Here is an 11,032-nt window from a genome sequence, read left to right as displayed (position 1 = left end):
GATGGGTCTGGTCACTGCCCTCTTCCCCTGCCTGTGCCTGACCCCGGCTCTTTGGGCTTCTGTGTCCCCCAGCCTGGCCTGGGATGGGCAGGCCTCCCTTCCCATGTGACCTAAGCCTATGGGAGCCAAGAAACCCAAGGCAGCCCCTGGCCAGCAGCACCCTGAGAAGGGAGCTCCGACCCCTGCTGCAGGGCTGCTGGGAGGGGCCAGCACATACCAGTCCCCCTTCACTGAGTAGAGGGGCGCCGGAACCCTGCCCATAGCATGTGTGGAAGCCTGGATTCTGGAAGAATCCGTGGCCCAGGCCTGGGACTGGGGGTGGTGGGCATCCGCGCAGCTCAGAACAGACAAAGTGGCACTGCCTGCCAGCCTTGTTCCTCATGCAGTGGCTGAGGGCCACTCAGGCTCTCCTGCTCCCCGTTGGTGGGTTCCCAGCCGTGGGCAGAGACAGACCTGGGAGGGAGCACCTTCCTCATGCACCAGTGCCTGTGGCTGGTGATGGGCCCTGCACAGCCCTCATCTCCTCAGAACCTCCCTCACGCCGGCCCCTGGCCTGTGCCCCGTGGCCCCATTTTACAAATGAGAAAGCGGAGGCAGCCCATGGCAGCGGCGTGGTGAATGGCAGGTACAGGATTCCAAAGACACAGGGCTTTTCCCCTTGAAGCTCACGTGGGGTGGGGGGTGGTGGTGAGGACATTCTGGTCCTGTGCTCTCTGGCCAGTTGCTGACCAAGTGAGGGCACTCGGGCCCCCTCAGCTGCTCTCTATCGGGGAATGTGGCTACACACCACTGTCCTGTGCCCACCCCAGGCCCCCCACAGCCAGCTACACATGCATCGGGGTCCTTGAGCACCCCCTCCAACCTGTCCACTCAGGTCTCCCTAGGCTCCCCATCAGCAGACCAAGGAGCAGCCATTTTGTGGGCCACTAGTGTCGGAGCCTGTGGGCTTCCCCTAGTGACCTTTCTCTGTGCTGTGTGGCTTATTGACAGTGACAGTACATGAGGTGGCAGGAGGCTGTGCAGGCCTGGGGAACGGCCAAGAGAGGCCCGAGGCCAGGCAGGCTATGTGACCAGACCCACGAGGAGCCTCAGCAGAGATAGGAAGTCAAGAGTCAGGCAGTTACTGACCAGGGGACAGAAGTTTCTGTGGAGACTACAGGAACAGGAAGCCTAGGGGAAAGGGGCTGGGGCATGGGGGGTGGGGGGGACACTACCGGCAAGAGAGCTGGTCAGTCATTGTCTTATCAGCCAGTCCCACAGCCTCCCCAGTCTGACAAGGAAGCTGATCCGTGTGTGGACCACTTGCACATGACCACATGACCCTGGCCGGGTCTGCCTGGCCTCGCCTCACTGTCTATGGCTCTCGCTGCACCATGGGTACTGGAGGCCCTGGACAGATGCGAATTTGGGCACTTATAACTGCTGGTGCTGTGCGTGCCCACTTATGCCAGCTGCCTCACCAGTGTGGGCTTGGGCAGTAGGCAGGCCCAGCCCTCCCCACGCAGTGACTGTGGCCCCTCCCCCGCACTGACTGTGGCCTTTGTTTGCTGGGTGACACTAGCATCAGGTGGTATGTCCGGGTGACTAATCTCCTCCGGGCCCGGGCAGCTGTCACAGGGCAGCCTGACCAGACAGGCAGAGAAAGCTGACACCCGGGGGCACTCTGGCTGGTCAGCCAGCACCCTGGCAGCCATGGGCAGGAGGGCCTTCCGGCTCTTCCCCGGAAGCTGAGCAGACCCCAGGGTAGGCCTGACCCCAGTGGAGCCAGGCAGATGACCTCAGGCAGCCTTAGTTTCCTCATCGTGTCATGGAGCTCCTGAGCCTACCTGCCTCGCTGAGCCAGCATGACGGACTGAGGGAGGTGACGCGTGCTCAGTCAGGGACCTGTCACACAGTGGGGGCTCCAGAGGACAGTGGGTTTCAGTATGGCCCCTCCCCACCAGGTTCCTCCTGGTCCTGTGGTGGGAGGGGCAGGCTTCATCCTCAGTTAGCTGCACACTGACATCCCGCTGTGGAATTTGGAGGCAGTTGACCTCTCCTGCCTCAGTTTCCTTATCAGGAGTGTGACGCAATACAGTCCTTGTCCCTCAGAGCTCACCGTCCTCCCCTCCTCTCTGTCGTTTGCAGGGACTGGGAAGTTTAACCTGCAGGGTCAAGAGCCAGGCAGTCGCCTGCACTGCTCACTGACGACGGGCCAGGCCCCTAGGTCCCATCCTGCTCTCCTTCACCTCCCCTGCCACTTCCAGGGCTCAGAGGCAAAGGCCAGGTGGCTTCAGGTGCTGGCACCAATGAGCCGACCTGACAACACCGGGTCGGTAGGTTCAAGAGCTGCCCGGACACTCAGACTCAGGGCCAAAGCAAGACCATGAGGGAGAGGAGGACACTTGGGCCAAGCCTGACCCCAAGCGTGCTGAGTCAACTCCGGCTCACAGCTGCCCTACAGGGTAGACCTGTCCCAGAGGGTTCTCTTTCTCCCAAGGAGCAGCTGGGAGGTGCAGACTGCCAACCTTTCCAGCGCTTAACCCATGGTGCCACCAGGGCTTCTCCCGTCAAATTCAATCCCTGTGGGGCAGAGGAGAACGGTTCCCTTGGGTTCTCAAGTCTGTAAATCAACTTCATCTTTCTCCTGAGATGCAGCTAGTGGTTTCAGACTACTGACCTGGTGGCCAGCAGCCCAATGTATAACCCGCTACGCCACCAGGCTCTCCACAAGGAAGTTCGCTTCACTTTAATCTCCCCTCCTGCCCGCCCATTGTCCAGGGCAGCCACCCTCCCCCCTAGCTCAGTCCAGGCCCTCACAGGCAGAAGTATTTCTCCTGTTCACCCCTTGCACTCCGCAACTCTGACCTCCCCGCGGCTGCCAGGAGCTACCGCTCCCCTCCCTAGAGCAGTGGCCTCTGGGCCCTCTGGAGGCATTGCCACCTTACGCAGACCAGGGCTTCCCACCCTGGTCCCAACCCACGAGGCCTGGGCAGGAGCGGAGGGTGGCAGTCCATCAGCTGGGGAGACCAGTGGGTCTGCCTCCTGCCCAAGTGGGAGAGCCAGGGACCAGAGCCCATGCAGGTCGAGCTCGGAGGCTTCCGACCCCAGCAAGCTTCTCATCAGATCCCATACACTGGCTCGAACTTGGAGCAAAGCTCCTTCCGTCACCCTGTACAGCAGCCCCTGGGTGAAGACTAGGGTGGCCCCTTCTCCTTGTCATTCCCTCATTCTCTGGGGGCCCTATTACCTCCGTCAGACTCTAGACCCTCTCCATTTCCCAGGGCTGCACTCAGCCTGCACCACCCCAACTGGGTTTGAGACAGCTGAGCACCTTCCTGATTATACTCTCCTGGCTTGGTCTGTGTTGTCCCCGAAGGACAACCTGTCCCCATATTGGTGACAAAGCAGAGCCCTCAGGAAGGGACGACTTGCCACTGGACTCCAGGCAGTCTGGAACCTGGGGCTCCACCTGCCAGCCCTGCTTCTCCATCAGCTTCTGCAAGGGAGTTGAGGGCTCCTCCACCCAGGGCGTTGTGGGTCCTGATACCTGGGCCCGGGAAGGCCCTCCTCCCTCGTTCCTGGCAGAGTCTGGTAACCCGCCTGTAAGTGTGCTTCTAAAACCGCTAAGCCTGGTCTCCATCCTCTGACAAATCCCAGGACCATTGAACGGCCCCCACCCTCGCAACCCATCCCAGATGCCCTCTCTGTCTCCCAGGGAGTGGGCTGTGATGGGCTTCTGGGTGTGGGGTGACAGGTCTGGCCACGCACCTGATGCTCCCCTGGTCTTGGTCTCTGCCCAACAGCCGCCGCCTGCCCCCGCAATGGAAACCTTTTTTAGGAGACACTTCCAGCGCAAAGTGCCAGGCCGCGTGGGGCTACCCACGAGCAAGGCGCAGCGCCGCTCCCCCGTCGGCCAGGCGTCCTCCTCACTGGCGCAGCGGCGTCGCTCCAGCGCCCAGCTGCACGGCTGCCTCCTGGGCTGCGGCCTAGGGTCCCAGGGCATCCCCCGCCGGCGCTCCAGCACCGCGCCCCCCACGTACAACCCCCGCTTCACCGTGGACAAGGCTCCCGCCCCCCAGTCCGCCGCGCTTGGGGCCCTGCTGCTGGCCAGGCTTGCGGGCATGGAGGAGGAGGGGCCCCAGGCGGAGGCCGCGGCCTCCGGGGCATTAAGTGCCCAGCCAGGCATCAAGACCCCAGGGTCACCCTCACACCTGGGCGCCCAGCCACTGCTGCGTGTGCCCCGTTACCTGCGCCGCCGGCACCACGCCGCCTCACACCTGCTCCCCGCTGAATCGGTCTACGACCGCGCCATCTGGGGCCTGCAGGGCCACTACCGGCGCCTCAGCCAGCAGCGGCCCTCGGGCGCCGTGGCTGGGCCCCTGCTGCCCACTCGCGTGCGCCCGCTGTCCCGCAGGCGCCAAGTAGCCCTGCGGCGCAAGTCGGCCGGACCCCAGACCTGGAGCGCCTTGCTTGCGTAGGTATAGCCACGGCCAGCAAGGTGCGGGTGCGACCCGGCCCTGGAGCCACGCACCTCGGAAGGGCCCTCGGGAGCCCACCCGAGCTGGGGGGCTGAGCCGAGACCCCAGGCGGCGAGCGCCCAGCCGGCTCTGCCTCAGCTGTGCCCCCCTCCGCAGGAAAGCCGTCTCCAAGTCGGGCCTGCAACACCTGGCCCTTCCCCCGCCCGCTCCGGGCGCCCTGTGCGGCAGCGAGGCCGAGCGGCAGATCCGCAGCACCGTGGACTGGAGTGTGAGTGACCCGGGACCGAGTGAGCCAAGAGCAGCTGGTGGCTGTGGGGGCGGGTGCATGTGGGGGCTTAGGACGCGCTGGGTGGCAGGTCTGCACTGAGCGTGCGCCTCCCATGGTCTAGGAATCGGCCGCGTACGGGGAGCACATCTGGTTTGAGACCAACGTGTCCGGGGACTTCTGCTACGTGGGGGAGCAGTACTGTGTCGCCAAGATGCTGGTGAGTGAGCGCCCTGCGGGTGCTGCCCCCTGGTGGGGGGGCCGCGTCTCGCCGCCTTGGGGAAGGGCGGCAGCCTCTGGCTGTGGGCTGCCCGAGGGTGGCTAGTACGGTGGAAGCCGGATGGGAAAGTGCTGGTGCACAGGGGCGGCTTTGCCTGTCGGGCTGAGTCTCCAGGAGTCTCAGGGGTCGCACTTTCTTCCTCGCAGCAGAAGTCGGTGTCCAGGAGGAAGTGTGCAGCCTGCAAGATCGTGGTGCACACGCCCTGCATCGAGCAGCTGGAGAAGGTGAGTGGCGGCCCCACAGGGCCCTCTCGGGCACTAGCTTCTCACACGTGCATACCCGCCGGAGGCCCAGGGACCCTGGAATGGCCAAATCCCAGGCACCCCACCCCACCCCCATGTATTAGCTATGAGACCTGGCAGGAGACTTAGGCTTGCTGCACCTCAGGTGGCTCACCTGCTGAGTTCCCTCCCTTGGCTGGTTTCTGTGAAACAGGTGCATGGCTCACCCAGAGTGCTCCCCAGGTGTTGGCTGCTGGCTTGCTTTCATAACAGCTTTATCGAGCTACCTGATAAGTCACCCACTGAAAGTGGGCAGTTCAGTGGCCTTTAGGAGATTCGCAGAGCAGTGCAGCCATCGCTATATTAGAACATCTCCATGACCCCCTCCCCCAAAGCAACAACCACAAAGCCTTCTCCTTAGCCCTCACTCCCTGGTCTCTCTTAATTCCTTCCGTGGGCAGTCTTCCATCCCTCCAACGTGGCCTGTCCCAGACACACGACTGCAGGCCTGCCCTCGGGGTTCATCCTGGTGGCTCGCAGCATTTCTTTGTCTGGCCAGTGGCATTCTCTTGGGTGGCCACCATGAGCATTTGGGATGTTGCCATTTGGGACTTAATTCTGAACAGTGCTGTGAGCGTTTTCATACAGGTTCTCATGTGAACATGGTTTCCTTTTTCCTTGGCACACGTATGGCAAGGGGTGGCACTTTGGGGTCGCGTGTTTGCTCCATGATTAGCATTTTGAGGGGCATTTCTACACTGCTGTTTTGGCCTCCAGAATGTTTTCCAAAGGCCACACCATGAGCCCATTCACCCCAGCCACGCACGAGGGTTCCTGGGTCTCCACACCCTCACCAACACGTCGTCTGTCGTTTCCATCCTGGCCTTCCTGGTGGGTGTGAGGGGGTCTCTGAGGGTGGTTTTATTTGCAGCCATCTGCTGGGTAATGGTGGTGAGCACCGGTCCATGTTCTCGCTGGTCATTTCGGGGTCTCTGAGCAACCGTCTCCTCAAATCCTCTAGCCACAATGAAACTGGGCTGGCTGTCTGGTTACAGACTTGTGTTCTTTCTTTATTTCTCCTGAATACCGGTTTCTTCACAAGTACATATTTTGAAGAGAAGGGGGGAAAAATCCCATCTTGTGAATTGTCTTTTCACTTTAAGTGTCCTTTAAAGCCCAGGTGGCATCGTGGTTTTTGTGTTGGGCTGCTAACCGCAAGGTCAGCAGTTCAAACCTACCGATCACTCTGCAGGAGAAAGATGAGGCTGACTGCTCCCGTAAAGATTTACAGCCTCAGAAACCCAAAGGGGCAGTTCTACTCGGGGCCACAAGGAGTCAGCATCAACCTGAGGGCAGCAGTTCTGTGAGTTTTTAAGCTCAAGAGTGTTTCACTTTGAGGAAGTCCTGTTGATCTATTCTGTTGCCATCTTTGCTGATGCCGCTGGTATCCTAAGAAGCCACCCACGCCGCCACTGATTTTCATCCTGAACTTCAGCTGTCGGGAAAGCAGCAGGGTGGGGCCCTGGGAGAGGCTGGCAGCAGGAAGACTTCATCTGTGCTGCCTCTTGAAAGAAGAGCATATTGTCGTGTGTCAGAGTGATTCCAGCTGGGAGCAGCGCTGCAGGACAGGAGAACTGCCCCTGTCATCTTCAGGGGAGGGGATCGACGGGGTGCTGCATCCGTGGAGTAACTGGTGGGGTCAACCGCTGACCTTGCCGGTAGCAGCTGTGTTGGGCAGTGTTTCCAGAGAAACAAAACCAGGACCCTTATTATATATGTATGATTATATAAGGTTTAGACAGCGAGAAGGAACATAACAGCTAATTAGTCCACACAGTGGTACAGAGGGCTCAGTTCAACTCACATTCGTGGAACAGTTAATATACTAGAAATCCTTCTACTTACATGGGCCAGGTCCAAGGTCAAGGAAGCAGACAGCGGAGTTTTCCCTTGGGCAAGGCAGGCAGAGTCTGCCTGCAGACAGCAGAGGGCGGGCGGGAGTGGGAAGCAGGTCCTGATGGGAGCTGGAACTCAGCATAGCGATGGGCTCCACCAACCTCAAACTCAAGCAATGTACGCACCAGCAGCATGGAGAAGCAGGTCTCGAAGGAGCCTCAAGTTCCAGCAACAAGATCCAAGGCTTGGCTTGGCCCACACGTAGTGTAGCTCACAGGTTGAGACAGAACCAGCTAAAGCAGCAGCACGCCGGTCCGATCACCGGAGAACATATGCTGCTAGTCTTCATTTATCTCGGTCACCCTCCAATCAAGCTGCAATGTCCAATCAAACTCTGCCCCCAGGTTCCTATTGGCCTAGTTGGCACAACATGCCTACCAGTAACTATCACAGCAGTTGAGTGCCGACCCATTGCCCCCACCAAACCCACCACCAGCAACTTGATTTTGACTCTTAACAACATGGCAGGACAAAGTAGAACTGCTCCTGGGGGTGTCTGAGACTGTCAACCCTTAGGAGCTTATGGGCGCCAACAGCCTCATCTTTTTCCACAGAGTGGCTGGTGGACCTTGTAGTTGCCAGCCAATAGTTAACCCACTGGGCTCCTTAAAGAGAGCTCTGAGTAGCTCTGCTGTGCCATCTGGCAGTGTGGGAGCATGCCTTGCCCTCTCCATCTGAACGTGGGTGCCAGAGGCCAGGGCCTTGGCCACACACTGCTCAGCCCAGAGCCTGGCACTGGGCCTGGCCCAGAATGTGCCTCTCCAACTAGGAGGGGGCTTCACCAGGTGGGTGGGAAAATGGGATGAAAAGATAACAGAATCTTTCCAGGAACTCTATGGAGCCCCATGGTGTTTCCCGGAGGGAAGAATGGTTAGTGGACAGATGGTGGCCAGGGCTGTGGTCTGTTGGTGTCCACATTAATGCTTTCAAGAGGCCCCTGACCGGCTGAGCATTTAGAGCTCAGCAGTGACCAGGTCGGTCTCAGGCAGCCCCAAAGTCCATGGTCTGCCCCAGTGCGAAGTCGCTGTCAGGAGCACTCCCCACGAACTTCTCCATGGCACACCGGAGGCAGGGTGCTGCCGGACGCTGTGCTTTGAGAGGCAGGTTGGCCAGTAGGAAGTCCTGGGGGTGTGGGAGGGACATCGTCCATCTGGCCTCTCCAGGCTGCAGATACCCAGGTCAGCGCAGGCATATCCATCAGTCTGGGTGTGAGCAAGGCTCCCCCAACTGGAATTCCAGAGCAAGACTGCTGGATTCTGGCAGAGGGGAACCCTGCATGTGTGGAGTAGAGCCCTCCGTGGGGGTTTTCCCGGCTGGGATCTTTTGGAAGCATGTTGCCTGGCCTCACTTCTCAGGGGCCTCTGGGAGAGTTTGAACTGCCAGCTCTCCCTCCAGTTAGTACAGTCGGTAGTCCGGCACCTAGCCATCTGAGGCCCTAAAGCTAAAGCAGGGAGCAAAAGCAGAAATCAAACTCACTTCCACAGAGTCAATCCCAACTCACTTCAGTCCTCTCAAACGGTAGGACTGCCCCTGTGTATTCCTGAGACTAAAGAGCTTCATCTTGCTCCCATGGGGCGGCTGGTGGTTTTGAACTGCTGACCTTGCAGTTGGCAGTCCAATAAGTAACCTGCTACACCAGAGAGGTGAGATATAGCCCAGACACCCATTATCACCCTGAGGTGAACCTCAGACCTGCTGCCCATGGACTAGCGACAGGCCACGGGGGCCAGGAGTGCAAGTTGAGGAAAGCCCCCCGCCCCTGGAACACTAGACAGAATGCTGTGGGGGCTGAGGAAGGAGGCCACGTCCCGAGGGCTCCCGGGCTGGACGGGCACACCCCACTGTGCAAGGGTGGCCATCTGGCTGACCCCAGAACTTGGCCTGACTTTCTGGTGGACGCTGCCGTGTTTCACAGATCAATTTCCGCTGTAAGCCATCCTTCCGGGAGTCTGGCTCCAGGAATGTTCGAGAGGTAAGGGTCTTCACATGCACCTCCCTGCAGTGACTCGGACTGTCCCCAGCGGGGGGCCACTCTCTCCTGCTACCCGAGACTGAGGCTTGCAGAGGCCTCACAGAGGGGCAGGCTGGCTACAGAAGGGGAGGACACACACACACACACACACCACCCCCACCCCCTCTGGGGAAGGCCCATCCTTGTCAGAGTGCCTGCGCCCCTCTGGGCCGTGGAGAGAAACCCTGGGTGTCTCCCCTCCTGTTGACTAGTGAGGGTGGTGGGCCCGGCTCAGCTTGTCACTCCTCAGGTGACGATCCCCCCTCCTCCTCAGCCCACCTTCGTACGACACCACTGGGTGCACCGGCGGCGGCAGGACGGCAAGTGTAGGCACTGTGGGAAGGTGAGACGTGCGGCGCTGCCCCCTGGAGGCCACCCTGCGCCCAGTGGGTGTTTTGTGGTTGGCTGGGTACTTGGGGCAACTTGGCTGGCTCCCCCAGGAAGCATGGGCTCAGGAATGTGCCCTTTTCCCTTTATCAGCACGCAGCATGGGGCCTGGCCCTGGGCCCTTATTAAACAGGGACCCTCCCCCCGCCCAGCCAGGGCAGAAGGATGAAAGCTTTCGGATTAGTCAATTCAAAAGCATATAGGTGGGGGCCTGGCCAGGTCTGGGGGGCTGGAGGCAGGGCCCCTGAGTTAGACCACCCACTTGCCCACTGCTTCCCTGTGGAGCCCCCCTACTCTGGGGCTTAGCTCAGGGTGTTTGCAGAGAGGGTCTGCTGTCCGGGCCACCCCTGACTCAGCCATCCGTTTCCCCCGGCCGCTTCAGGGCTTCCAGCAGAAGTTCACCTTCCACAGCAAGGAGATCGTGGCCATCAGCTGTTCTTGGTGCAAGCAAGCGGTGAGCCGTCAGGCCCGCCTGCCCTCAGGCTGTGCTGGGCGGAGGTGGGGGGGGGGATGAGGTGGGGGGGCAGCTCAGCCTCAACCACCCCCCCTTTCCAGTACCACAGCAGGGTGTCCTGCTTCATGCTGCAGCAGATCGAGGAACCCTGCTCCCTGGGCGTCCATGCCGCCGTGGTCATCCCGCCCACTTGGATCCTCCGCGCCCGCAGGCCCCAAGTGAGTCGGGCTGCCTGCGCCCTGGACACCCCCAGCTTGGGTCCCCCGGCCCCTGCCCGTCCCTGACCCACTGCTCCTCCGGCAGAATACCCTGAAGGCGAGCAAGAAGAAGAAGAGAGCCTCCTTCAAGAGGAAGGCCAGCAAGAAAGGGCCCGAGGTTGGACCTGGGGCTGCCCGGGGTCAAGCAGGGAGCGGCGGGTTCAGCCTGGGGGAGGGTCACGCTGGGCTTCAAAGACACCAAGGAGGGCAGGCAGTCAGCTGTGCATGGCCTACCAGAGCGGGTGCAGGAAGGTGGGTGCTGGGTGGGCTCCGGTCCCGTGGGCCAAGGAAGGGGCCTCGCAGCCCTCTCTGTCTCCCAAGGAGGCCCGCTGGAGACCCTTCATCATCAGGCCCACCCCGTCCCCGCTCATGAAGCCCCTGCTGGTGTTTGTAAACCCCAAGAGTGGGGGCAACCAGGTAGGCACAGTCTTGCTTCTCGGGGAGGAGGGGTGGGGCTGCCAACCTCACCTCCCAGCAGTTCTTTTCCCTGGGTCTTAGGACACCCTCCCCTGTCCATGCCTCCCCCCCCCCCCATACACACACATTTGCCTGATAAATAATTACCATTCTGTGGGCTTCTCCCACACATCACATTCAGGCACTGCTTAAAGAAAATGCTTTCCCATTTGCTCTCATTGATAAGACATTTAAAACATTATATTTGCTTACTTTTGCCTCGTTCTCAGCACATCACTCTTGAAAGGATGGCAAGATGCTTCTTACTGTTACTGTTACATTTTA

At 60.3% G+C, this 11,032-nt stretch overlaps 1 protein-coding gene across 9 annotated transcripts in view; it reads left to right on the top strand.

Moving 5' to 3' along the window:
• The window catches only part of DGKZ (diacylglycerol kinase zeta), a 45,184-nt gene that overhangs the window by 27,602 nt on the left and 6,550 nt on the right, over nt 1-11,032 (top strand). For 2 of the 9 annotated variants that reach the window (XM_045291098.1, XM_045291099.1), the window contains exons 2-10: nt 4,617-4,728; nt 4,850-4,945; nt 5,152-5,229; nt 9,098-9,154; nt 9,468-9,536; nt 9,963-10,034; nt 10,136-10,252; nt 10,338-10,409; nt 10,595-10,708. In XM_045291098.1, coding sequence (XP_045147033.1) covers nt 4,617-4,728; nt 4,850-4,945; nt 5,152-5,229; nt 9,098-9,154; nt 9,468-9,536; nt 9,963-10,034; nt 10,136-10,252; nt 10,338-10,409; nt 10,595-10,708 — 787 coding nt within the window. Of the gene's footprint in view, nt 1-2,565; nt 4,457-4,616; nt 4,729-4,849; nt 4,946-5,151; nt 5,230-9,097; nt 9,155-9,467; nt 9,537-9,962; nt 10,035-10,135; nt 10,253-10,337; nt 10,410-10,594; nt 10,709-11,032 lie in introns of those variants that run through there. The other 7 variants (XM_045291097.1, XM_045291096.1, XM_045291095.1 and 4 more) reach the window with 7 other exon arrangements.

This window comes from Echinops telfairi, unplaced genomic scaffold, assembly GCF_000313985.2.
Source record: "Echinops telfairi isolate 266 unplaced genomic scaffold, ASM31398v2 ScPeMD7_60;HRSCAF=208, whole genome shotgun sequence".
NCBI classification, from domain to species: domain Eukaryota; kingdom Metazoa; phylum Chordata; class Mammalia; order Afrosoricida; family Tenrecidae; genus Echinops; species Echinops telfairi.
This window is presented reverse-complemented; position numbering and strand designations above follow the sequence as displayed.